The 24,020-nt window shown below is 41.2% G+C and overlaps 1 protein-coding gene across 6 annotated transcripts in view; it reads right to left on the reverse strand.

Moving 5' to 3' along the window:
• The window catches only part of TMCC1 (transmembrane and coiled-coil domain family 1), a 156,483-nt gene that overhangs the window by 102,567 nt on the left and 29,896 nt on the right, over positions 1 to 24,020 (reverse strand). For 5 of the 6 annotated variants that reach the window (XM_052640928.1, XM_052640922.1, XM_052640935.1 and 2 more), the window contains 2 exons: positions 12,243 to 12,298; positions 7,676 to 7,947 (listed from right to left, as the gene is read on the reverse strand). In XM_052640928.1, coding sequence (XP_052496888.1) covers positions 7,676 to 7,906 — 231 coding nt within the window. In that variant the 5' untranslated portion in view covers positions 7,907 to 7,947; positions 12,243 to 12,298. Of the gene's footprint in view, positions 1 to 7,675; positions 8,359 to 12,242; positions 12,299 to 24,020 lie in introns of those variants that run through there. The other variant, XM_052640914.1, reaches the window with a different exon arrangement.

A 24,020-nucleotide genomic window follows, 5' to 3' on the forward strand; every position in this document is an offset into this window, starting at 1 on the left:
GTGAATTGTTTAAAACACAGATTTACATCTGTGACTCTCAAGGATCTTCCTGATTTGCAGTTTCCTGATGGACCCCAGGGAGACTCCAAATTCATCTAGCATCCCAGAATCTCACTGCTAGAAGGCCATTCTTTAGGTCAGTTTTCTCTTTCAGCTACCTCCAGGCATTACTGATGGCTACAAGATTAGTTTTGGCAAGACCCACAACAGCAAAGGGTAGTAGTCAGAAGGATGACTTTTGTTACTCATCTGTAAAAGATAACCAGAGTTGTTTCAAAGTAGTAACAGAAGACAAACAAGGGTAGTGGGGAAATCAGCCTTTGTCACTGCTCACATTCAAAAAGCTTATTTAAGTTATTTTGAAAAAGGAAAAACTTTGTCTCCCTTTCTTGTCCCCTACTTGATCATAACAATCATGTTCTTCAATTCTCTGACATACAAACAGGATAAAAAGACAAGAAAGCTGAACATGAAATCAGAAGGAAACCGGGGATCTGTCCCTAGTATCACAGTTAGCTGCATTACCTTAGGCTGTTTTCCCAACATTTTGGGGTCTGTAAAATGAGGAGCTTGCTTAGGCTTAGCACATAGTCTTAATAGTCTCTGAGTTCTTGCTAATCACCTGGCAATACCCAGCGATCTTTTGGCTGAAAGTCATTTGTGTTGCAAGGGGCTCATTTTGCAACCAAGGTTTCTAAATTCTTAGCTTCTTCATTACAATGATATCGAAATCTGTGTCAGGGCTCTTTACCCCAGTAAAATGTTACTGTGATAAAATAAAATGTAATTGCCAGTTCTATAGCTCAGTCAGTAAAGAATCCACCTGCAATGCAGGAGACCTGGGTTGGGAAGATCTCCTGGAGGAGGAAATGGCAACCTACTCCAGTATTCTTGCCGGGGAAACCCCATGGACAGAGGAGTCTGGTGAGCTACAGTCCACGGGGTCACGACACAACTTTGCGACTAAACTACCACCAACAAAAATTTTACTTGATCTTTGGCTAAAGATACATTTTTGTAATATATAAACCAATAAATCCTTGCTAATTCTTTTTACAAAGAGATTTCTCCAAGACTGATTTTTGAAATCAAACATCTTTTACATATTTTAAGGGATTCTATTTAGGAAACAAGATGCTTTCAAAGTCAAACCATACATAAAATGAGACACTAATGCCTAATAAATATATGCTGATCCTCAAGTATGAAATCTGGTCAGCTCCCATTGACTGACGAAATCACAGGTCACGATGAGGTAACATCAAAACAAGCCAAATATTAACAAATACTTACTAAAGCCCAATACTGTGCTAACTGCCAAAGCTGCCTACCTTTCTTTACATATAATGTGGCATTATGATCACAATCTGTTCTAGTAATTATCTTCTATCATACATGATCCTGGTCTGTCCTTCTATTTATCTACCTATGAGTCTTTGGGAAGCTAACAGTCACAAGACAAATTCTTGTAACAATGTTCTGGATTAAAAAAAAATAAAAAATAGTAGTGGACTTTGGGGGCCAAAATTCTCCCTCCCTCTTAAGATTGAAGGCTACTGATAAAGTACTCAAATCCTCTGTGAATAAAAGGGGAAAGCAGAAGGTATAGGTACATACTATGTTCCTTTAGAGGTCTAATTACTCTAAAGTCTCTATATATTTTTTAATATAAAGGAAAAGGAGGTTAAATTTAACTTAAAGAGTAAACTTGCCTTTGCATTATGTTGAGCCTTCATCACAGAAGGAATACAACTCAGATGTTAAAAACAAAACCAAACAGAACTTGGAGAGGCATCCTTATAATGATAACTGTGCATGGTAAGTCTACCAAGGTCAAGAACATCCTAGCTACACCTTCAATTCCACTCTTAGGACAATCACATTAAAAGTCAGCGTAAGATCATTAATGATAATAAAGGTATCTTGTGGGTCATCACAGAAACATACTGCATTAAAACAAACATACACATTCTGGACCTCCTTGTGGTTCAGCTGGTAAAGAATCCACCTGCAAAGAGGGAGACCTGGGTTTGATCCCTGGGTTGGGAAGTTTCATTTCACACATTTCATTTCACACATTCTAGACCTCTGAGTTAGGGTCAATAAGCCTAAAAGTTACTTCCTTTGGCATACAAGTTTTGTTCTATAAAGTACCTTTACTAGAGAACAACTGAAAACACAACTTCATCTCTGATTTATCCCTACTTTTCCATCCCGTATCATTTCTTTGATGATATCATTTCCTTGATAGTATCAGCTACCAAACTGACACTAAATACACAAACGAGAAAGATCTCTATTGATTTTCATTTTAAAAATACAATTTTCAATGTTTTTGTTTTTAGGAAAACAGACATTATTTTACTAGTTCTCCCAAGCAGACTTTAGGACTTTCAATTTTATCTTTAATTATTTTAAAAAGTATTTATTTACTCACTTATTTGGCTGCACTGGGTCTCAGCTGTGGCATATGGGATCTTTGGCTACAGCCTATGGGATCCAGTTCCCCAACCCGGGATTGAACCCAGACCCCAATGCATTGGAAGCCTGGAGTTCCAGCCACTGGACCACCAGGGAATTCACTTTATTTATTTATTTAATTGGAGGATAATTGCTTTACAATTTGTGCTGGTTTCGGCTATACAACAGTATCTCTATTTTTAATTCTAACATTGTCAGTAAATTCTACCCACTCTTCTATCGTCAATTCCATTTCCACAGTTACCAACTCAGTTCAGTACTTTAAAAGAGCGCCTACTACTACGTATGATAGTCACTACTCAATCCAGCCCATATCCTAACAATTCCCTGAGCTAGTGACTTCTCAAGGTATAATTCCTTCATTGTTAATGGCCTGTCACAGTAGGAGTCATCTCCTCACTTCCGCCTACTTCTCCTGGTCTAGGGGTACCACCTTGTGGTCAGCAACAGGAATTATCCTTCCCGTCACCTCGTTTCTTTCCCCTTTGGAAGAACATTATACCTAGGCTTTCTGGTTTTGCACACAGCTCAATTAACTCAGTCTTACAAACCTCCCTTTCATTTGAACAGAGTAGAATGCCATCCTGCAGTAATTTACTGTGGAGGGTAGTGTTCCTTATTTATAAACCCTGGGAAATCCACATACTCTAAGTCTACAAGCTATTTGTTACTGAATGAGAAAGAATGGGTTTTAGTCTACACCTTTGACAAGGCCACTGGACATGACTATTTTAAAAGCTACATATAAACACAGTAAGTTTATTTAAAAACAAAACAAAACACAGTAGGCCCCAAATGGAGTCTCTTATGCTAATTCTCATATCATCAAACTGAGAACTAAATTACAGTTTTTTGCCTCCCCAGAAATGGACTCAAACCAGCCAACCAGGAACTGCTGATTAGCACTAGTTAGGTAATCCTTGCCGGAGAAGGCAATGGCACCCCACTCCAGTACTCTTGCCTGGAAAAATCCCATGGACAGAGGAGCCTGGTAGGCTGCAGTCCATGGAGTCACTAAGAGTCGGACACAACTGAGCAAGTTCACTTTCACTTTTCACTTTCATGCATTGGAGAAGGAAATGGCAACCCACTCCAGTGTTCTTGCCTGGAGAATCCCAGGGATGGGGGAGCCTGGTGGGCTGCCGTCTATGGGGTCACACAGAGTCGGACACGACTGAAGCGACTTAGCAGCAGCAGCAGCAGCAGCAGCAGCACGTAACCCTTGCCATCCTCTGTAAGGAGAGTAACCTAGCAATAACCAACACACTTTTTGTAACTTCCTGTTCCTGCTCCCTTCTGCCTAGAAGTCTTTTATTCTGTATAGCTCTTCAGAGTTCGTTTCTATTTGCTCAGACTGAATGCTGCCCAATTCATGAATTGTCAAATAAAGTCAGTAAGCTCTTGACTTGGTTCAATTTTGTTTTTTTGAAAAGTACTAACACCACCCTTATGGCAGAAAGTGAAGAGGAACTAAAAAGCCTCTTGATGAAAGTGAAAGAGGAGAGTGAAAAAGTTGGCTTAAAACTCAACATTCAGAAAACGAAGATCATGGCATCTGGTCCCATCACTCATGGCAAATAGATGGGGAAACAGTGGAAACAGTGTCAGACTTTATCTTTTTGGGCTCCAAAATCACTGCAGATGGTGACTGCAGCCATGAAATTAAAAGACGCTTACTCCTTGGAAGGAAAGTTATGGCCAACCTAGATAGCATATCGAAAAGCAGAGACATTACTTTGCCAACAAAGGTCCGTTTAGTTAAGGCTATGGTTTTTCCAGTGGTCATGTATGGATGCAAGAGTTGGACTGGAAAGAAAGCTGAGTGCCGAAGAATTGATGCTTTTGAGCTGTGGTGTTGGAGAAGACTCTTGAGAGTCCTTTGGACTGCAAGGAGATCCAACCAGTCCATTCTAAAGGAGATTGGTCCTGGGATTTCTTTGGAAGGAATGATGCTAAAGCTGAAACTCCAGTACTTTGGCCACCTCATGCGAAGAGTTGACTCATTGGAGAAGACTCTGATGCTGGGAGGAACTGGGGGCAGGAGGAAAAGGGGACGACAGAGGATGAGATGGCTGGATGGCATCACTGACTCAATGGACGTGAATTTGAGTAAACTCCGGGAGATGGTGATGGACAGGGAGGCCTGGCGTGCTGCGATTCATGGGGTCACAAAGGGCCGGACACGACTGAGCGACTGAACTGAACTGAACACTTAGACCATGCAACCTAAGTTTAAATAAGACATACAGATTAAACTCTCATTAGTAAGAAACGTTTCAAGTATTGCTCCTCACCCATCAGGCACGGCAGACGGGTGGCTACAGCTAACGGCCTTGACGTGCATTATCATGTTCTCCCCTTTAACAATACCAAAAAAAATCCAACTTCCGTAACATTTCCTCACAGTACAGGCCTTTGGGACCTTACCCTTTGCTGTTCCCCCAGGTCTCCCTTCAGAGGTTTGGTCTGCTTCCTTGCATCCTCCAGGTCTTTGCTTGTATATTAGTGAGGTCTTCCCCGACCACTCTGCTTAAAACTTCCCTCCCTAGGAATCTTTATCTTCTTACGCAACTGTCACATTGTGCACTTTACTTATATGTTTTGCTTACCTCCTCCTAAACTTCTCCAGTGCGAGTGTTTTTGTTTGTTTGATTCACTCATGTATTCTCAGCGCCTAAGACTGTGGTGGGCAAAGTATGGGCCGAGGCCCAGACGCTGTTCACCAGTCAAACCCCGGCATGCCCGTTCATTTACATATTATGGGTGACTGATTTCATGCTCCGACACAACTGAGTAGTTGCAAGACAGACCAGATGGTGGAAAATACTTACAATGACTACGTACAGAAAAAGTGTGCGGATCCCTAACCTAAAACAATGGTAGGTCTAACACTCAGGGGAACAATTACTGAACAATTACCGAGCAAACACACACAGGGGGGAAATGTCTCCCATCCCACGGTATTTTATACAGATAAAACAGAAGAGTGTCTACACTGAGATACCACTATGAAGCCCTCCCCAGGCTGGCCCCCTGCGGCCTCTCTGAGGCCATCCTGTACTACTGTCCCCTGTCACTCAGCTTTCCACACTGGTCTTGCTATTCCCTGGACAATCAGGCGGGGAACGTGAGCTCCTACCCTGGAGTTACTTCATCCGTCTGAGTAGAGAGCCAGCCTCATGACTCATTTCTTCATCTCCTCAAGTCTTCACTCAAACGTTACTTTCTCAGCGAGGCTTACCTTACCTTATACGGCAACTCCCCTCCCCTCTGTACACAGCCCTAATCTCTTTCTTTCTCTAATTCTGCTCTTTTCTTCCCATAATACTCATCATACTTCATCGTAACATATTATTCATTTTTATATCTACTGTATGTTATCTCCTTCAATACAGAGTAAGCCTCCATAACGGCACAAATTTTTGCCTGTTTCATTTTCTGGTGTATTCTAACTACCTAGAAAACTGCCCAGTACATAGTTGGTATTTAATAAGTACTGATGAATAATTAAATGAAAGATGACTCCATTTCAAAAACTTCTCCACATACATTCTCAGACTCCCTAACTAGATATCGTTTCTTGCTCCCTATCTATTTACTACTAATTCATCAAACCAATAATTCAAGGGCCAAAGTGCTGGACGCGTGCTCAGTCACTCTGTCGTATGTGACTCTGCGACCCCATGGACTGCTAGCCCTTGAGATTCCTCTGTCCGTGGGATTCTCCAGGCAAGAATACTGGAGTTGGTTGCCATTTCCTCCTCCAGGGGATCTTCCTGACTCAGGGATCGATCCTGCACCTCCTGCAACGGCAGGCAGATTCTTTACCACTGAGCCATGCAGGAAGCCCAAAGTACTGGCACCAGGAGTAAGACACATCCCTGCCCTGAAGCAATTCTTCTTTCTGCTCCCACCATCTCGTCTTTGACCCAAACTACCACGACCGCCTTCCAGCTCATCTATCTGCATCCCACCTGAATGCAGTCCAACCCACTCTTCACACCATAAACACAGTGACATTTTCTAATCACAAACGTGAAACTGTCCCCTTTGCTTAAAATGCTTTGATACTACTCATTCCTCTTAAATGGAGAAAAACTCCTGAACACCGTCTGAAACCTCTGTCTGAGCTCCTTCCCCTCTCTCCAGCCTTACCCACCGTGTGCTTGCATGATACTCAGTAAGCGTCCTTCCATCTTAGCACCTTTGCACCTGGAATTCTCTCTCCATCACCTAATTACCTTAGCTTACCCTCCAGATCTTTGTCATTTCCTCACAGAAGTGACATCCTTAACTAGGTCATAAGTTCCTATAATAGGCTCTAGTAGCATGTGCCACAGTTGAAACTTTAGATTTGCTCAAGTGATTATTTAATATGTATCCCCATCTAATGATGAACTCCATGAGAGTAAGGATCACATCTTTTTCTGTACATCACAGTATCCACAGTGACTGGAACACCTCATTATATGTTTGCTGAACGAATGACTGAATGAAAGAGTAAGTCAAGATATGGACAAAAGGAAAAACTTTAGAGGAAAAATAAAAAGCGTGAGAAAGAGTAATAGCTGTTAAGTTGTAGGAGGTAAAGAAGTCCACATGGGCTAAATCACGGGAGGTCTTGCGTATCATTTTAAGGAACTTTCTTTGCCCCTCAGGAAATGATGGAGCCAGTGCCTGCTTTTTAAGCAGTGGAAATGACAATGACTTGTTTAAGTATTTCAGATAGCTCTCACAAGCTGTGTCCAGCATGGGGAAAAAAAGAAGTTAAAAGGGCAGTGAGACAGATGAAGGCCTAAACTAGGGCACTGATTCGGAATGGAGAATGGCTGCAACCTTGGGGGTCATGTCATTAAAGAGCAGGAGCAGTCCAGATAGCTCTAAGCTTGCCGACCGGGTTGAACGGGGGCTCCAGAAATTCGGATTCAGTAATTCTTAAAACTCGTGGGCTGGCTGACTGCACTGGAATCATCGGAGGCAATATGTTAGGAAGCAAACAGAAATATAATTAGAAGCATTCATTATTAGCTATGACGATCACTCTTCATCCCACTTATTTAATGAAACGGGAAACTATCTTTGGCCACAGCCTCGGGTACTTGATGAGATATTTCTTTTGAGTCACCCAGGCAAAGTGTACAGAGTACTAGATATAAAGCACAAGAAGTTAACAGGTAATCTAACAGAAACTTACCCGCTCTACAGACACCTCATCCCCCGGCAGACACGCAGCAGCGGCGGCAGCAGCACAAGCTATTTCCATCACCACGGAGCTGGAAGGAGCGTCGGTAGTGGATGAAGACCTGGGTCGGCCGGACTGCATGACGGTTGCCATCTCCTGGCCAGATTTCCTGTTGATCTGGGGACTTCCCTTTGGGGCCTCTGGCTTGCCCCGCCTGCTGTGCAGGCTCGTCCCTCGCTTCATCTTGGGCGGCACGCGGATCTGCTGCAGGACACGATTCAGAGCTGTGGGGTGGGTGGGGACACCATCAGTCTCAGCACACGCGTTCTGGCTTTCCAGATCCACTTCAGGCTCTGCATCTGCCTGAATCTGCTGCACATCGTGGGGGGACACGGACGACCTCCTGCGCTGGTGCTGGAAGAGATGCTTCAAGCCTTGGCCAATCACGTTAATGTTCTCCAAAGCATTGTGGGTCATTTTAGACAACTTTTGTTCTGATTCTGTTTGCTTTCTGGCCTCTGCATCTTGGGATTTGCCTCCGGGATCAGGGTCCTCAAATAACTGTTCACTGCCCGAAGGCTCCATCAGTAGACTTAATGCGCTTATTTGCAAACTCAAAATTTTTTTTAACACACCACGACTGTCAAATTAGGTAGGCATTGCTTCGACAGTAACTACACATGCAGCTGTGAGACGAAGGCTTCATGCCTATCTAATGTTAAAAAAAAAAAAAAAAGCTCGTATTATAAATCCATGCAGAAACTCGTGTTAAAACAAAGAAAAACATGCCACTAGCCAAAGAAATACACTATCATTAAGCAATCTTTAATCAGAAGATTAAAAGATAGTTTTCTAGATAGTGGGTAATGATTATTTTCTAGAATAGGAGAAAAAGCTCCGAAACAAGTACAAAGGAAATGAAAACAGCGCTGTTAAAAAAAATCCCTACAAGTTGCAATGTGAAGAGGAACTGCGTACTAGAAGAGTCATCGTGGAATGGAAACCATAATAATATTTGAGAGAACAGCCATTACTTGGGGAATCGGGAGACAACCAAGCACAGAGCACTCAATACAGACAGTCTAGCTGAGGCACCTGAAATGATTCCTCTCAATCACCACAGTTAATTATCTGCATGCTGAAGCTCCATACAGTAAATTCAAAGAATAACTGTGAAAGTGGATATCCCAATCTAACTGCATTGTGGATTTTAATGGAAAAGAGGAATTTCCAGTTATCATTTATATTCATCAAGGTCACTGGCAACTAGACACTTCTCTTTTGAGAAGAAAATGGAAACTGAAATCTTATAGGTTGGATTCTCTGCTGGAGCACAAATGACCTTTTGGTACAATTAGTACATGATCCAGAAAGAATCTGTCTTCAGAAACTAGAGCTTGGCTCAGAACCAGAGAACAAAGAGAGAGACTCAAAGGAATCCCTTTCTTTGAAGAGGGTCGACCCTGACAGAGGCTGCCCATGTACAGTCCACCCTCCATACACGTGGCTTCCACATCTGCAGACTCAACCAACCTCAGATGGAAGACATTTGGGGTGAAGGAGTTCTAGGACATTCCAAAGAGCAAAACCTGAATTTGCCATGCTCCCAGCAACTGTTTTCATAGCATTTATTTACGTTGTATTAGGTATTATAAATGCTCTAGAGATGATTTAAGGTATATGGGAGGATGCACATGGCTCTATGCAAATACTATGCCATTTCATATAAGAGACATGAGCATCTGAGGATTTCATTATCTGCAGGAGTCCTGGAACCAGCCCTCCATGGGTACCAGGGGACAGCTGTATTCACACAAACTCAAAAGCAAAGAAGTGACACAGTAACTGGGTATGACTAAAAAAGAGAGAAAAAGGAAGGTCAAATAGCAACCACACACCAACATTAAAGTGCAGGAAATTAAAAGGAAGTTGAAACTAAGAGATGTAAGGTCAGCACAACTGCCATCGTTACGGAAGTCACATGCCAAAGAAAGGGAGGGTGTGGTAGGGATGAGATTTCTCATAACAGAAAACTTTTTTTAAAAAATTGAGTTTCTGCAAATATGTAAAACAAAACTGCATTAATATACAGAACCTGCTACGGAGGACAAAATGTGGTGTGTGAAGTTCTTTATTTCTATATTTTACCTCAACCTTTCCTTCAAAGGCTTTAAAACTCCCTGCGTTACACCAAGGACTTTGAACAGTTTGAAGTCACTGCTAAGTCACTACCAAGTCTGAAGCACTTAGGGTGGTCATGGTCTGGGCATAAGCAAACGGACCTCTGGCCATCAAACAGCAATCTGAAAGGCGTAAATCAGTTGGATTTAAGAGTTCACTTGAGCTCCAGGCTCCTAGAGTCCAAAGGGATAGGAATGCAAAGCCATCAGACCTTTCTTCCTGGTAACTTCTCTCAGACAACCTGCTCACCATGAACGTGGATGGACACCGTCACTGTGGCTTCACGGACCACGCTCTTACATGCCTATCTTCCCATCTCCTAACCTCTTCATGACTCAGGAGCATAAACCATGCTGACAGGGTTAAAGACCTTTAACCAGTACCTTCATACTAACTAAATACCACAAAATTTTTTGCTCCCAAACTAGGTAAATGAGGAGCAGTCACGAGGATGGGAAATTTCACTGCTTTCACTCAAATTCTCTGTGGCCACACCGAAAACCTGCCACACTGCTGGGGCCTCTCACCCTCTTCCTGACTCTGTGTTGCTTTTATTTTTCCTTTTCCCTTTGGGAAAGCCAAGAGAGAGCCCTTAATCCTACCGACATAAACAACTGTTTCGGGCTATATGGAGTTTTCTGGGGCTCCTTGTGGGCAAAAATGTTGTCAACAGTATATGCATTTAGTTATCCTGACCTTCTCTTATGAGTTTCTAGCGCAGACTAACAGTTATTGAATTATTTTCACTCTGCAAAACACTGAGCCTCTCAGACAAAAAGGGCTATGTAACCAAGATAATCCAGTAACTGTATATCAATTAATCTCTTCTTGTACTGGGATATTTAGACCCTGAGAAGACAGAAGGATGTGAAAGCAGCAGGCTGATAATGAGGAAGTAATTTACTTTTTTCCTTATTTATTGCATTAGCTAAATAATACAACAGATTTTTTGTTGCTGCTATTTTTGAAAGTAAAATATATAAAATAAGTTTCTCCCATGATAATAAAAGACACCATAAAGAGAGGAATGGTGTCAAGGTTTGTTAGAAAACCAAACAATCTACTTGTCTCATATATAAACATGCAAGGAATTTATTACTCAGCAGATCAGCTTCATTGGCCAGTGTCATAAACTAATCAAGGGGCTTCCCTTGTGGCTCAGATGGTAAAGTATCTGACTACAATGCGGAAGACCCGGGTTCAATCCCTGGGTCGGGAAGATCCTCTGGAGAAGGAAAGGCAACCCACTCCAGTACCCTTGCCTGGAAAATCCCATGGACAGAGAAGCCCGGTAGGCTACAGTACATGGGGTCGCAAAGAGTCGGACACGACTGAGTGACTTCACTTCACTTCACATAAACTTCACTTCACTTCACATAAACCTGCTTCTTGGTTTTAAAAAATGGAGAATATGGTACATTTTTAAATGTCTGTATCTTCATTTGAGATTTCATTAGCATGTCTATATCATTTATTCTCATATAATTCAAAAGAATGATTAATTATAAGGATATGCCAGCATTTGGAGGAAAACCTAGAAACAGGGTGTTGATTTCCAAGCCAAAACTTGCATAGGCTATCTACATGGCAGCACAGATTACCTAGTAGAGGAGTAGTAGATTCTGGGATTTGTAAAGGCAAAACATATCTTCATGATACTAACAGAAGCTTACCTAACACAGAACACCAAAGAAACCTAAACTGAGCTTTAAGCATCAAATTGTTAGATAAGAATTCTGAAAAACAACCTGTTGCACTGACTGTAAAACGTAATGCTATAATCATTATATAAAACTTGTGACAGGAAGGAAGCGAGCACTAAAATAATTCAATAATGTGAATGTTTTTTAAGACTCCCCTATTTTCTTCTGTAAGACAGTAATAAAATTCAAATGAATAGTAACTGTTGTTCAGCTTCTAAAACTTTCCAAACAATCGCATTGCTATCTCTGGTTTAACACAAGCAAGTTCAACTGTAAAGCTAAGTGTTCTTTCATAAGAAGGAAATGCCGGCTTCTCTTTTACTCACAGGGCTTCTCTGAAAAGTAAAGTCCTTCCAAGTAAGCCTGAGGAAATCAGTAAAGAGAAAAGGGAACAAAAGGATATAGGAGAAAGGGGGCAGGTGGAAGGGGTGAAAAGTAGGGAAAAAAGAGGAGGAAATGGTAGCCACCAACAAACCAGGTATTTCAGAAAACTCTGTTAAATTCTCAGAATTTTAACAATTTTCTACAACAGTTTTGAAAAAAAAAATTCAAATTATGTGAACTATCTCTTTTTTTTTTCCTTTAAGTTGTTACTCCCAACTTTTTAGTTTTCTTGACAAGACACAGTGACCAAAGCTTTTTGGTTTGGCTATGAACCAAATTATCTCATTGACGCCAACGAGTTGGATACTTGCCTTTATCACTCTTCCTCAAGTACTTCTAAGGTGTTCTGGAATCCTTTTAGGGAAAACTGAAAAGCAAACATTAAGAATTACAAAGTAGGAAACTTAGAAGAGGGAAATTTATTTATATAAACATATGAAAAACCTGAGTATACACATAACAAAATGGTAACATTTAGCTCTCAGTGGTAGTACAGGGCAATTTTTTCCAGTGTTTTTCAGTATTTTCTCATTTTGCAAAGAAATAATGAAAAAAAAAACTATAATCAAGAAAAAACACTTCGGGGGAAAAAGTAACTTGTCAACATTTAAAACAAGAAAGTAGCATATTTCATAAATATTTTTACACTATGATACTGAATTAGGAATGGATAGTCCATTAATTCTAATCTTAAAGTAAAATGAAATGCAAAATAAGTGTGTTAGTCGCTTAGTCATGTCTGATTCTCTGCGACCCAGTGGACTGTAGCCTGCCAGGCTCCTCTGTCCACAGAATTCTCCAGGCCAGAATACTGGAGTGGGTTGCCATTCCTACTCCAGGGGATCTTCCCGACCCAGGGATTGAATCTGGGTCTCCCGCATTGCGGGCAGACTCCTTACCAACATGAAACGAAGTATAATTTTTTAAGAAAGTATCTTTCAAGCAGTTTCCAATTCTCCATCCACAATTTTGCGCTCAAAAGCAATTCTTAAAAAGTACATCTACCATGAATAATTGAGGCTCAAGATGCACCAAAATGGAAAATTCCCTGGAAAACAGCCATTACCCGAGGCAATTTACTCAGGCATGTGTTTGGGGGGCATCTGCTTTGTGCTCCAAATTACGCAAACAAAGCATCCTACGTAACCCTCAAGGAACTAATCTAGGATGCAAAGTGAGTTTACATACTTGAAGCTTAAGAGAAACAGCACAGAACAACATAATTAAGTGCCAGAATGTGTAAGGACAACTATGATTACTATCAGAAGTGGAAGAAATCAGATGACATTTGCCTCAAAAAGTTTCAAGAAGAAAGAAGCTTTCACTGCACCTTGAAAGATGAGAAGATGGATGAATCAGCAGGAAGAGATATAGGCCGAGATTCCCAGCTACAGAGCAGTACACACGCTACACGCTGGGGGCCAGTGAAGAGGCCAGACGACTGTACTGGGGGTACTCATTCTGAGTCATTTGGAGAACTGAGCGGCTGGTGGGCAGATGTGAAGGGGGACTTTCCATCTTTAACTTTTTCTACCTTTTGAAGTGTATACATTATGACTATTCTTATGTTGGGAAAAAATAAACTTACGTATTTGATTAAAAAAAGAAAGTAAATACATGTCTTAATCTCAAGAGGAAACATTTTAAAATGGTAGAAAAGGATATAACTATTGTGCTAACGGAAAGGAAAAACAGAATTAAAATATGCAAATAAATACAAAAAGGAGGGAAAGCAAGATTGCAGATAAGACACATAAAAAGGAAAATATAAGATATCAAATGCAAACCCAAATATTCCAATAATTATATTAAATATAAGTGGACCAAAAGAAAAAGACTATCATACTAAATAAAAAATGGAAATCAATCCCTGGTGGTTGGTCCAGTGGTTAGGATCCAGCACTTTCACAGCAGTGGCCCAGTTCATTCCCTGGTTGGGGAACTATGATCCCACAAGCCCTGTGACGTGGCCAAAAAAAAAAAAATTCCTCTATTATGATGTGTAAAAGAATCATGCCAAATATAGAGAACAATTAAAATTAAAAGTATAGAAAGGGTTAACAAACATAATCTAAACAAAAGCTGCTCAAGCTTTATTAGTAATACTCAAAGTAGACTATAATTCAGAAAGCATTAATGGAGGCAATATAATTCATAGGATTAAATGCAGAACTCATTAGAAAGACATAATTTAAAATTTATATGCAAGTAACAACATAGCCTCCAAATGCATAAAGCATAACTTAGCAGAACTACAAGAAGTGAAATATATATATAATCATAATAGAGAAATTTTTAACATCTCTCATAATTGATAGAATAAATGACCTAAATCAGAGGAAAAATAGAGATACAGACTTGAAGAGCATGGTTAACAAACTGGGGACTTAAACAGACATTGGTATAAGACAGTATCCAATAACTGCAGAATACTCTATCAACTTCAAAGAGATCACTTGCAAAAAGTGACCCATATGCTGAGCACTAAATCAAGTCTCACAAGTTATTCTCTGACCACAACGTGGACTCCTAAGGTTCACAAACAGTGGATGAAACCACTCTCTCCCCACCACCCACAATGTCACCTGACCCAACCTGGAGGCAATGCAACAGGGATGGAGCAACACAAGAGGCTGGACAAGCACCTGTAATCCTAGAGGTAAAGCTTTCTTTCTGACCGAAGGAAACGCAGCCCCAAGAGCATGAAGGAATTCCACTGCAGTCAGGACGATTACGTCAAATTGTGACCAACTGCGGGAGACTGACTGTGCGACAGTATGAGAGGGCAGAGTCTCGAGGGACTGCAATCGAGGGACTTCAATTGGGGGAGAGTCTCTACCCTATTACAAGCTTTTCTGCCAGGAACCTCAAAGGCTGTATGTGGGGGGTGGGGGTGGGGGGGTGGAGGTGGATAGAATCTGAGAGAATGCAGAGAAGCTCCTAATCCCAGCCCCCACCCTTGTGGAGCTTGGCAGCCAATCAGCCCAAATCTATCCCCTATTAGCTTAGGGACTTCCCTGGTGGTCCAGTTTGGTTAAGCCTCCATGTGCTTCCACCGCAGGGAACGAAGATTCTGCATGCTACATGGTGAGGCCAAAAAAATAAACTACAGGGGCAGGGAAGGCTGCTTTTAATAGGAAATTCAAACAAAAACTACTATTGGTTAAAATCTATTAAAAAAAAAAAAACTTAAGCTTAAAAAAGGGGAGGGAATATAAAACCTAAGATAGAGCAGCTGAGGAAGAGAAAAGAAGGGGAACAACTCCACTTCTAGAAACAGAAAGTTTTATAAGGGCCACACCTCTGAAACCCAGGTTCTAGTGCCTGCCTAAATCTGAGGCCTACCAGATCATCACAGAACTCCTCCCACCCTCCACTATCATGCTAACAGTTCAGTTCAGTTCAGATGCTCAGTAGCTCAGTCATATGTCTGCCTCTTTGCGACCCCATGGACTGCAGCATGCCAGGCTTCCCCGTCCATCACCAACTCCTGGAGCTTGCTCAAACTCTGGTTCATCGAGTCGCTGACGCCATCCAACCATCTTATCCTCTGTCATCTCCTTCTCCTCCTGCCTTCAATCTTTTCTAGCATGAGGGTCTTTTCCAAGGAGTCAGTTCTTTGCATCAGGTGGCCAAAGTATTAGAGTTTCAGCATCAGTCCTTCCAATGAATATTCAGGACTGATTTCCTTTAGGATTGACTGGTTTCATCTCCTTGCAATCCAAGGGACTCTCAAGAGTCTTCTCCAACACAGTTCAAAAGCATCAGTTCTTTGGCACTCAGCTTTCTTTATAGTCCAACTCTCACATCCATACACGACTACTGGAAAAACCATAGCTTTGACTAGATGGACCTTTGTCGGCCAAGTAATGTCTCTGCTAACAAGCTTTGAGTAAAAATAATGGAATATAGCTGCAAGAAACAAGCTCACTGTGTGAAACAGCACAAAGAGAAAACCCAAAGCTAAGCCGGGATATAATAGACACTAGGGAAATTTGAAGTCTCTGGTTTCCATGGCAACAACATGTATCAATGCTGGTAACCATAGCAATAATACTCTTTAAACATAGCCCAACCCCTAACAGATTAATTTAAATTCTACCTTAAAGGCTCAACAGAAGGAAGCTTGCAGTCTTCTCCAAGCATATCAGATATTCACCTCAGTATTTCCTGTTCTACACAAAACGGGCACCTTTCAACAAGAGCTTATGAAGCATGCCAAAGGCAGTAATAAAAACACAGTTTGCAGAAACAAAGCAATCATCAGAACTAGACTCAGAAATGCCATGGTATGAGAATTATCAGAGAATTTAAAACATGATTAATATGGTAGAGAATAATGGAAAAGGTAGACAACATGCAAGATCACACAGGTAGTTTGACAGAGACGTGCAAATCATAAAGAATATAGTGGAAATCCTAGAAAGAGAAACATGGTAATAAACAACAAATTCTTTTAGTAGATTTGAAACAGCTAAAAAAAGAATCAGTGAACTTGACGACAGGCTCACAGAAATTACTCAAATTGAAATGTAAAGAAGAAAAGAAGTAGGAAAATAAAACAAGAGAAAACATCCAAGAACTGTGGGAAAATATCAAATAGTGTAATATACTCAGAATGCCTGGTGAAGAAAGAACAGAGCAGGAGAAATATGTGAATGGTTAAGTGACAAGACACCAAACTACAGATTTAAGAAGGTCCAAAAGTGTCAAACAAGACTTTAAAAAAACCCCAACCTAGGCATATCATATTCAAATAGCTGAAAAGAAAAAGGGAAATCATGAAGGCAACCAGAGAGGGGCAAACATAGTATCTGCAGAGGAACAAGGATAAGGATTATAATAACCCTGCTGTCAGAAGCTTTGCAAGCAAGGTAATATGGGTTTAGCAAGTTTAAAAAAATGTTGAAAGAAAAAGATTGTTCAACCAGTATTCTGTATCTAGTGAGAACATCCTTCATAAGTGAAGAGGAAATAAAGACTTTTCCAATGTGAAAGTGCACTTTCTGGTGCAGCCACTATGGAAAACAGTATGGCTGCTGCTCCTGCTGCTGCTGCTGCTCCTGCTGCTGCTGCTGCTCCTGCTGAGTTGCTTCAGTCGTGTCCGACTCTGTGTGACCCCATAGACGGCAGCCCACCAGGCTCCCCCGTCCCTGGGATTCTCCAGGCAAGAACACTGGAGTGGGTTGCCATTTCCTTCTCCAAGGCATGAAAGTGAAAAGTGAAAGTGAAGTCACTCAGTCGTGTCCGACTCTTTGCGACCCCATGGACTGCAGCCTACCAGGCTCCTCTGTCCATGGGATTTTCCAGGCAAGAGTACTGGAGTGGGGTGCCATCGCCTTCTCCATGGAAAACAGTATGGAGTTTTCCCTAAAAAGCTATCAAGAAAAAACAGAGCTGCCGTATGACCAAGCAATACCACTCTTGGACATAAATCTGGAGAAAACTCTAATTTGAAAAGATACATGTACCCCAATAGTCATAGCAGCACTATGAATAATAACTAACACATGGAAGCAACCTAAACGTCCATCAGTAGAGGAATGGATCAATAAGATGCAGTGTACGTACACAATGGTAAACTACTCAGTCATAAAAAGAATGAAGCAATGCCATTTGCAGCAACAAGGACGGACCCAGAGAGTATCATACTAAGTGAAGTTAAGTCAGAGAAGACAAAAAGCACAGAGAACCACTTATATGTGGAATCCAAAAGAAATGACACAAATGAACTTACTTACAAAACAGAAACAGACTCACAGAGAAAACGAACTTACAGTTCTCAAAGGTGAAAGCGGGTGAGGATAAACTGGGAAATTAGGGCTTAAAGGATCTACACTACTAAAACAGATAAACAAGGCCTACTGAACAGCACAGGTAACTATGTTCAATATCTTGTAACAACCTAAAAAGGAAAAGAATCTGAAAAGGAATACATATACACATATATGTATAACTGAATCCGTTTGCTGTACACGAGAAACTAACAACACTGTAAATCAGTTCAGTTCAGTTCAGTCGCTCGGTCACATCTGACTCCTTGTGAACCCATGGACTGCAGCATGCCAGACTTCCCTGTCCATCACCAACTCCCGGAACTTGCTCAAACTCATGTCCAGCAAGTTTCTGATGCCATCCAACCATCTCATCCATTGTCATCCCCTTCTCCTCCTGCCTTCAATCTTTCCCAGCATCAGTCTTTTCAAATGAGTCCATTCATCGCATCAGGTGGCCAAAGTATTAGAGCTTCAGCTTCAGCATCAGTCCTTCCAATGACTATTCATGACTAATTTCCTTTAGGGTTGACTGGTTTGATCTCCTTGCAGTCCAAGGGATTCTCCAGAGTCTTCTCCAGCACCACAGTTCAAAAGCATAAATTCTTCGGCACTCAGCTCTCTTTATGGTCCAACTCTCACATCCATACATGACTACTGGAAAAACCATAATTTTGACTATATGGAACTCTGTTGGTAAAGTAATATCTCTGCTTTTAATATGCTGGTGTGTGAAATGAGTGTTAATTGTGAGGTGGTATGAACATTTTTTGGCATTGCCTTTCTTTGGGATTGGAATGAAATCTGACCTTTTCCAGTCCTGTGGCTGCTGCTAAATTTTCCAACTATACTTCAATTAAAAAAATCTTAATTTCAAATTTCTTACATCAAGTATTCACGATATGTAATTCAAAACAGGAAAGAATACTCAAAACAAACATACACTAGTATTTATTATTAATTAGTGTTACATACAAATAGCAGGCTTCCCAGGAGGCTCAGTGGGTAAAGACTCCACCTGCAACGCAGGAGACGCAGGTTCAGTCCCTGCATCAGGAAGATCCCTTGATGGAGGGCATGGCAACCCACTCCAGTATTCTTGCCTAGAGAATTCCATAACAGAGGAGTCTAGAGGGCCACAGTTCATGGGGTCACTAAGAGTCAGACCTGACTGAAGCGATTGAGCACGTACGCACACATAACATAAATTTTACATTTCAATATGCCTTCAGAATGTCAAACTCTGCTCAACTGACCCAGAGCCAATCTTAAATCTCTCTAGGGTAAATGGATGAACACCAAGTTTAGAAATAAAACTTAGCCATGTGTTTTTGGATTTTAAAAACATCTTCAACTTCTGCTCTTTCTCCTTCACTGTAGGTCATTTGAAATGGTTTCAGTGGTAACACATACTTTATGCTTTGCTACACTGCAAATTTATTCAACAGTTCTATTCTTGAAGTCATTATTTCTTCTCATGCCTCTGTTTTATAAAGGAGAACATTTTTCCGGCTCTGTCCTAAGGGTATTTGTGATTTAGCAACATCTTTTCCCAGCCCGGTCATTCACACTCAAAACAAACCTTTCTCTTGACCTCCTTGGTTTATAAATGCATAGATAAGAAACCCAAGAGTTGAGCCAGAAATGAGAAAGACATAATCAAAGTTCAACAGATATTTACTACTTTGAAAAATGAAATCTCCTCAGTCACAAATATAGCTTTATCACATTTCCTTGAGTTGGGCTTCCCTTGTGGCTCAGATGGTAAAAAATCCGCCTGCAATGCAGGAGACCTGGGTTAAGTCCCTGTGTTGGGAAGATCCCCTGGAGAAGTGAGAGGCTCCCCACTCCAGTATTCTGGCCTGGAGAATTCCATGGACTGTATAGTCCATGGGGTCACAAAGAATTGGACACAACTGAGCAACTTTCACTTCACTTCACTTCACTTGAGTTTACTCAGTAAATATGGCAGAAGCAAGAGGCCCTTACTAAAAGCACAGTGACTACAAAGAATGGGTAGCTCTAGTGCCTTGGCTTCGGAGAAGGCAATGGCACCCCACTCCAGTACTCTTGCCTGGAAAATCCCATGGACGGAGGAGCCTGGTGGGCTGCAGTCCATGGGGTCACTAAGAGTCGGACACGACTGAGCGACTTCACTTTCACTTTTTCACTTTCATGCACTGGAGAAGGAAATCGCAACCCACTCCAGCGTTCTTGCCTGGAGAATCCCAGGGACGGGGGAGCCTGGTGGGCTGCCGTCTATGGGGTCGCACAGAGTCGGACATGACTGAGGCGACTTAGCAGCAGCAGCAGCAGCAGCAGCAGCAGCAGCAGCAGTGCCTTGGCTTAAACTGTTCGGTAAATGAACAAACATGCAAACATGAGAATACAAGACACTAAGATACAGTGTTCCACTAAAAGCAAGAAATACGGTCAAAGTGAGACTGTCCAGTGAGTAGTTGATAACTACAAGACAACAAATGCACTGGTAGAATCTGTCTGCTGTACTTTGGAACTAGGGAACCTATTTAAGGCTTGCAACTTCCAGGCGAAAGCTTGGACAGTAAGTTACATTTAATCTCAATTTCAACTCATAGCACTGTAGCAGCTACCCAGCTTCCTCTAGCAACACGGAGGTCAGCTGGGCAAGGTTCCAGAGCAGCCTGGACACAGCTCATGGGAGCTAGTGGGGGCAAAAAAGACTGTCCTCCAAATACCACAGATCTATGTGACCTGTGCTCTGACCACCGACTGCTGCTTCTGATCACAAAGATGCAGAGACAGGTGCTCATTTTTGTTGCACCTTTCCTCCCCATCCCTCTGATCCCCGGTAGTTGCAAGGCCCTCTCTCTCCAGCTAAGTGACTTCCAAGGGATTTTTTTAAAGGACTGGTATCCTTCTTTCTAATACTCTGGCCACCTGATGTGAAGAACTGACTCACTGGAAAAGACCCTGATGCTGGGAAAGATTGAAGGCGGGAGGAGAAGGGGATGACAGATGATGAGACGGTTGGATGGCATCATCAACTCGATGGACATGAGTTTGAGCAAGCTCTGGGAGTTGGTGATGGACAGGGAGGCCTGGCGTGCTGTAGTCCACGGGGTCACAAAGAGTCGGACATGACTGAGCGACTGAACTGAACTGACCCTTTTTTCCCCAATCCATCTTCCTACCTCTTACCCCCACTACTGGCAGCCAGACACTGAAGACTAAGACATTCAAAAGCAACTGCATACACATTCTTCTGAAATGTATGTGGGATACATTTAAGGACAGACCACATAGTAGCTCACAAATTAAGTCTCAATATATTTTAAAAGACATACAAACTATCTTCAATTAGAATGGGATGAAGTTAGAAAACAACAACAGAAAGATAACTGGAAATTCACAAATGTGTGAAAATTAAACTACACACTATTATATTAACAAATGAATCAAAGAAATCACAAGGGAAATTAGCAAAAACTTAGAGACGAATGAAAATGAAAACATGACATTCTGAAACCTATGGGACACTGAGAAAGCTGCACAGAGGTGGAAATTTACAGACTATCAATCCCCACACTAACGAACAAGAAAGATCATAAATCAGAAACATAATCTTATAACTTACAGAACTAGAAAAAGAGGAATTAAACCCAAAAGTAGAGAAGGGAGGAAATAAAGAAGATGAGAGCAGAAATCAATGAAACAGAGAAGAGAAAAACAATAGAGAAAATCAACGAAGCTAAAAGCCGATTCCTTGAAAAGATCAACAAAACTGACAAACTTTGAGCTGGAATGACTACTAAAGAAAAGAGGACAGACTCAAAATCAGAAATGAAAGTGAGGACATAACTATCAATTCTATGGGAAGAAAAAGGATCACCAGAGTATACTATGAACAACGGTGTACAACAAACTGTACAACCAAGATGAAATGGACAGATTTCTAGAAACAAAATCTACCAAGACTAGCTCAAGACTTTGAACAGACCTACAAAGAGTAAGGAGACTGAATCACTCATCAAAAATCTCTTGACAACTTAACAGTAAAATGTAAGAAAGAAAAGTGAAAGTCCCTTAGTCATGTCTGACTCTTTGCAACATCCATGGGATTCTCCAGGCTGGGATACTGGAGTGGGAAGCCTTTCCCTTCTCCAGGGGATCTTCCCAACCCAGGGATCGAAGCCAGGTCTCCTGCATTGCAGGCAGGCTCTTCACCAGCTGAGCCAGCAGGGAAGCCTAAGATGTAAGAAAGGTTACAATTAATGCAAAATTGTAAATTATTTTCTAATTCACACTCAGATTAGGTGTTACTTGAAAACGGTTAGTACTTTCCTGAAAAGTCCGCATTTCTTTTGTAGAGAAAGATAAATGCATAATGTGTAACAAAGGCTAAGTCCTGACAGAAAATAGTATGGAACGATACTACTACCTCATCAATTCATGTTTTTGTACTTAACACTGTTCAAATATAGACTGTCCTGTCCTTTTTTGTCTGTACTTTTAAATGCCTTAAAAATGCAAGATGTAATATCCTAGCTGGATCCACAGAAATTAGAAAAGAATCCTACTTTTTTTCCCCCCACTATGCTTTCCTGAAACCAGAAGAAAAAGCTTATTTTATATCCATCTCACTCATGTTTTAACAGTATCTACTCAGGCCAGAGCTAAGATATATTTAATCTCACATTCTGTCTTCCTATCACACAAACTCCCTTCCATGAACTAACTTGCCTCCAAAAACCTGACAGTGGCTGCTGAGATGAGGCAAAAGTTTAATCACTGGGCCACACTCACAGAAAACTAAACCGGTGAACCCAAGATCTGTTCAATAGTAGGGTTTCTCAGGTGGGCTTTTTCCCCCTCCTGGAGCAATCTATGCAACAATTTTCCAAACCGCACTCACAATGCATTCATTCTCAGGATCACTACTCTAAAGGCATATAAATAAACCATGGCACAGCCAGGGCCCACCAAACCCATTTTGACAGATCCAGGCCAAGCAATTGCAAGGCTTCTGACTGTGCACCACCCCTCAGGCCTATGCGACCCCAGCCCCTGGCTCCAGCTTAGGTTCCTTTCCTTCCTGCGGGCCTAGCGCTGGCTTTTGAGCAAAGAAAAATAAAGCTGTCAACCGAGCGGATCAAACTTCCAGCAGGATAAACACAAAAAGACTGTCATACAAATTCCTTCAAATGAGCATCTACTCCATAGAAATGAAGGCAGCTTAAAGTTATAAAAGACAATACAATGAAAATTTAATGTATTTTAACTTTTTTTAATGATTAAAAGAATAATACTCAAATATGCTACTTTCATCAAATTATAAACCAGCCAGTATAAGTAGAGAACAATACAACTCAAAGCCAAATAATACCAGGCAGAGAGCTATTTTTTATTTTTCTATTTTGATTCCATTAGGTAACATGCTCCTGAAAAATAAGGCCTTTTTCATCTTAACATTTTACAAAATTCTAGAATAAAAATAGATGGTTTATGGAAGAGGGAGGGGTTGTTAGGTAGGGAGAGTGTATTATTATTAATGGCAAATATCAACTAATAACGCATCCTTAATTATTTGCCAACACGAGAAACATGAGCAAGAGGACAGTATTTCTGGAAAGCATTAAAATTACAGATCTAATCATTCATTCAGGAAGCACTTCCCAATGCTTCCTCTTTCGTTAAAACTGTAGTACACATCAACACAATGGGAAAAGTACTGATAGGCATACCATTATGGAAAAGTAATTCCCACATATGTTATTTATTTGTATCTTAAGAACAAAATACTATCAAACCAAACTAAAACTCAACATTCAAAAAACTAAGATCATGGCATTCAGTCCCATCACTCCATGGCAAATAGATGGAGAAACAATGGAAACAGTGACAGACTTTACTTTTTAGGGCTCCAAAATCACTGCAGATGGGACTGCAGCCATGAAATTAAGACGCTTGCTGCTTGGAAGAAAAGCTATGACCAACCTAGACAGCACAGTAAAAAGCAGAGACATTACTTTGCCAACAAAGGTCCATCTAGTCAAACCTATGGTTTTCCCAGTATGTATGGATATGAGAGTTGGACTATAAAGAAAGCTGAGCACCATAGAATTGATGCTTTTTAACTGTGGTGTTGGAGAAGACTTGAAAGTCCCTTGGACTGCAATGAGATCCAACTAGTCAATCCTAAAGGAAATCAGTCCTGAATATTGATTTGAAGGACTGATGCTGAAACTGAAACTTCAATACTTTGGCCACCTGATGCAAAGAACTTGACTCACTGGAAAAGACCCTGATGCTGGGAAAGATTTAAGGCCAGAAGAG

This window comes from Budorcas taxicolor, chromosome 1, assembly GCF_023091745.1.
Source record: "Budorcas taxicolor isolate Tak-1 chromosome 1, Takin1.1, whole genome shotgun sequence".
Lineage (NCBI taxonomy): Eukaryota > Metazoa > Chordata > Mammalia > Artiodactyla > Bovidae > Budorcas > Budorcas taxicolor.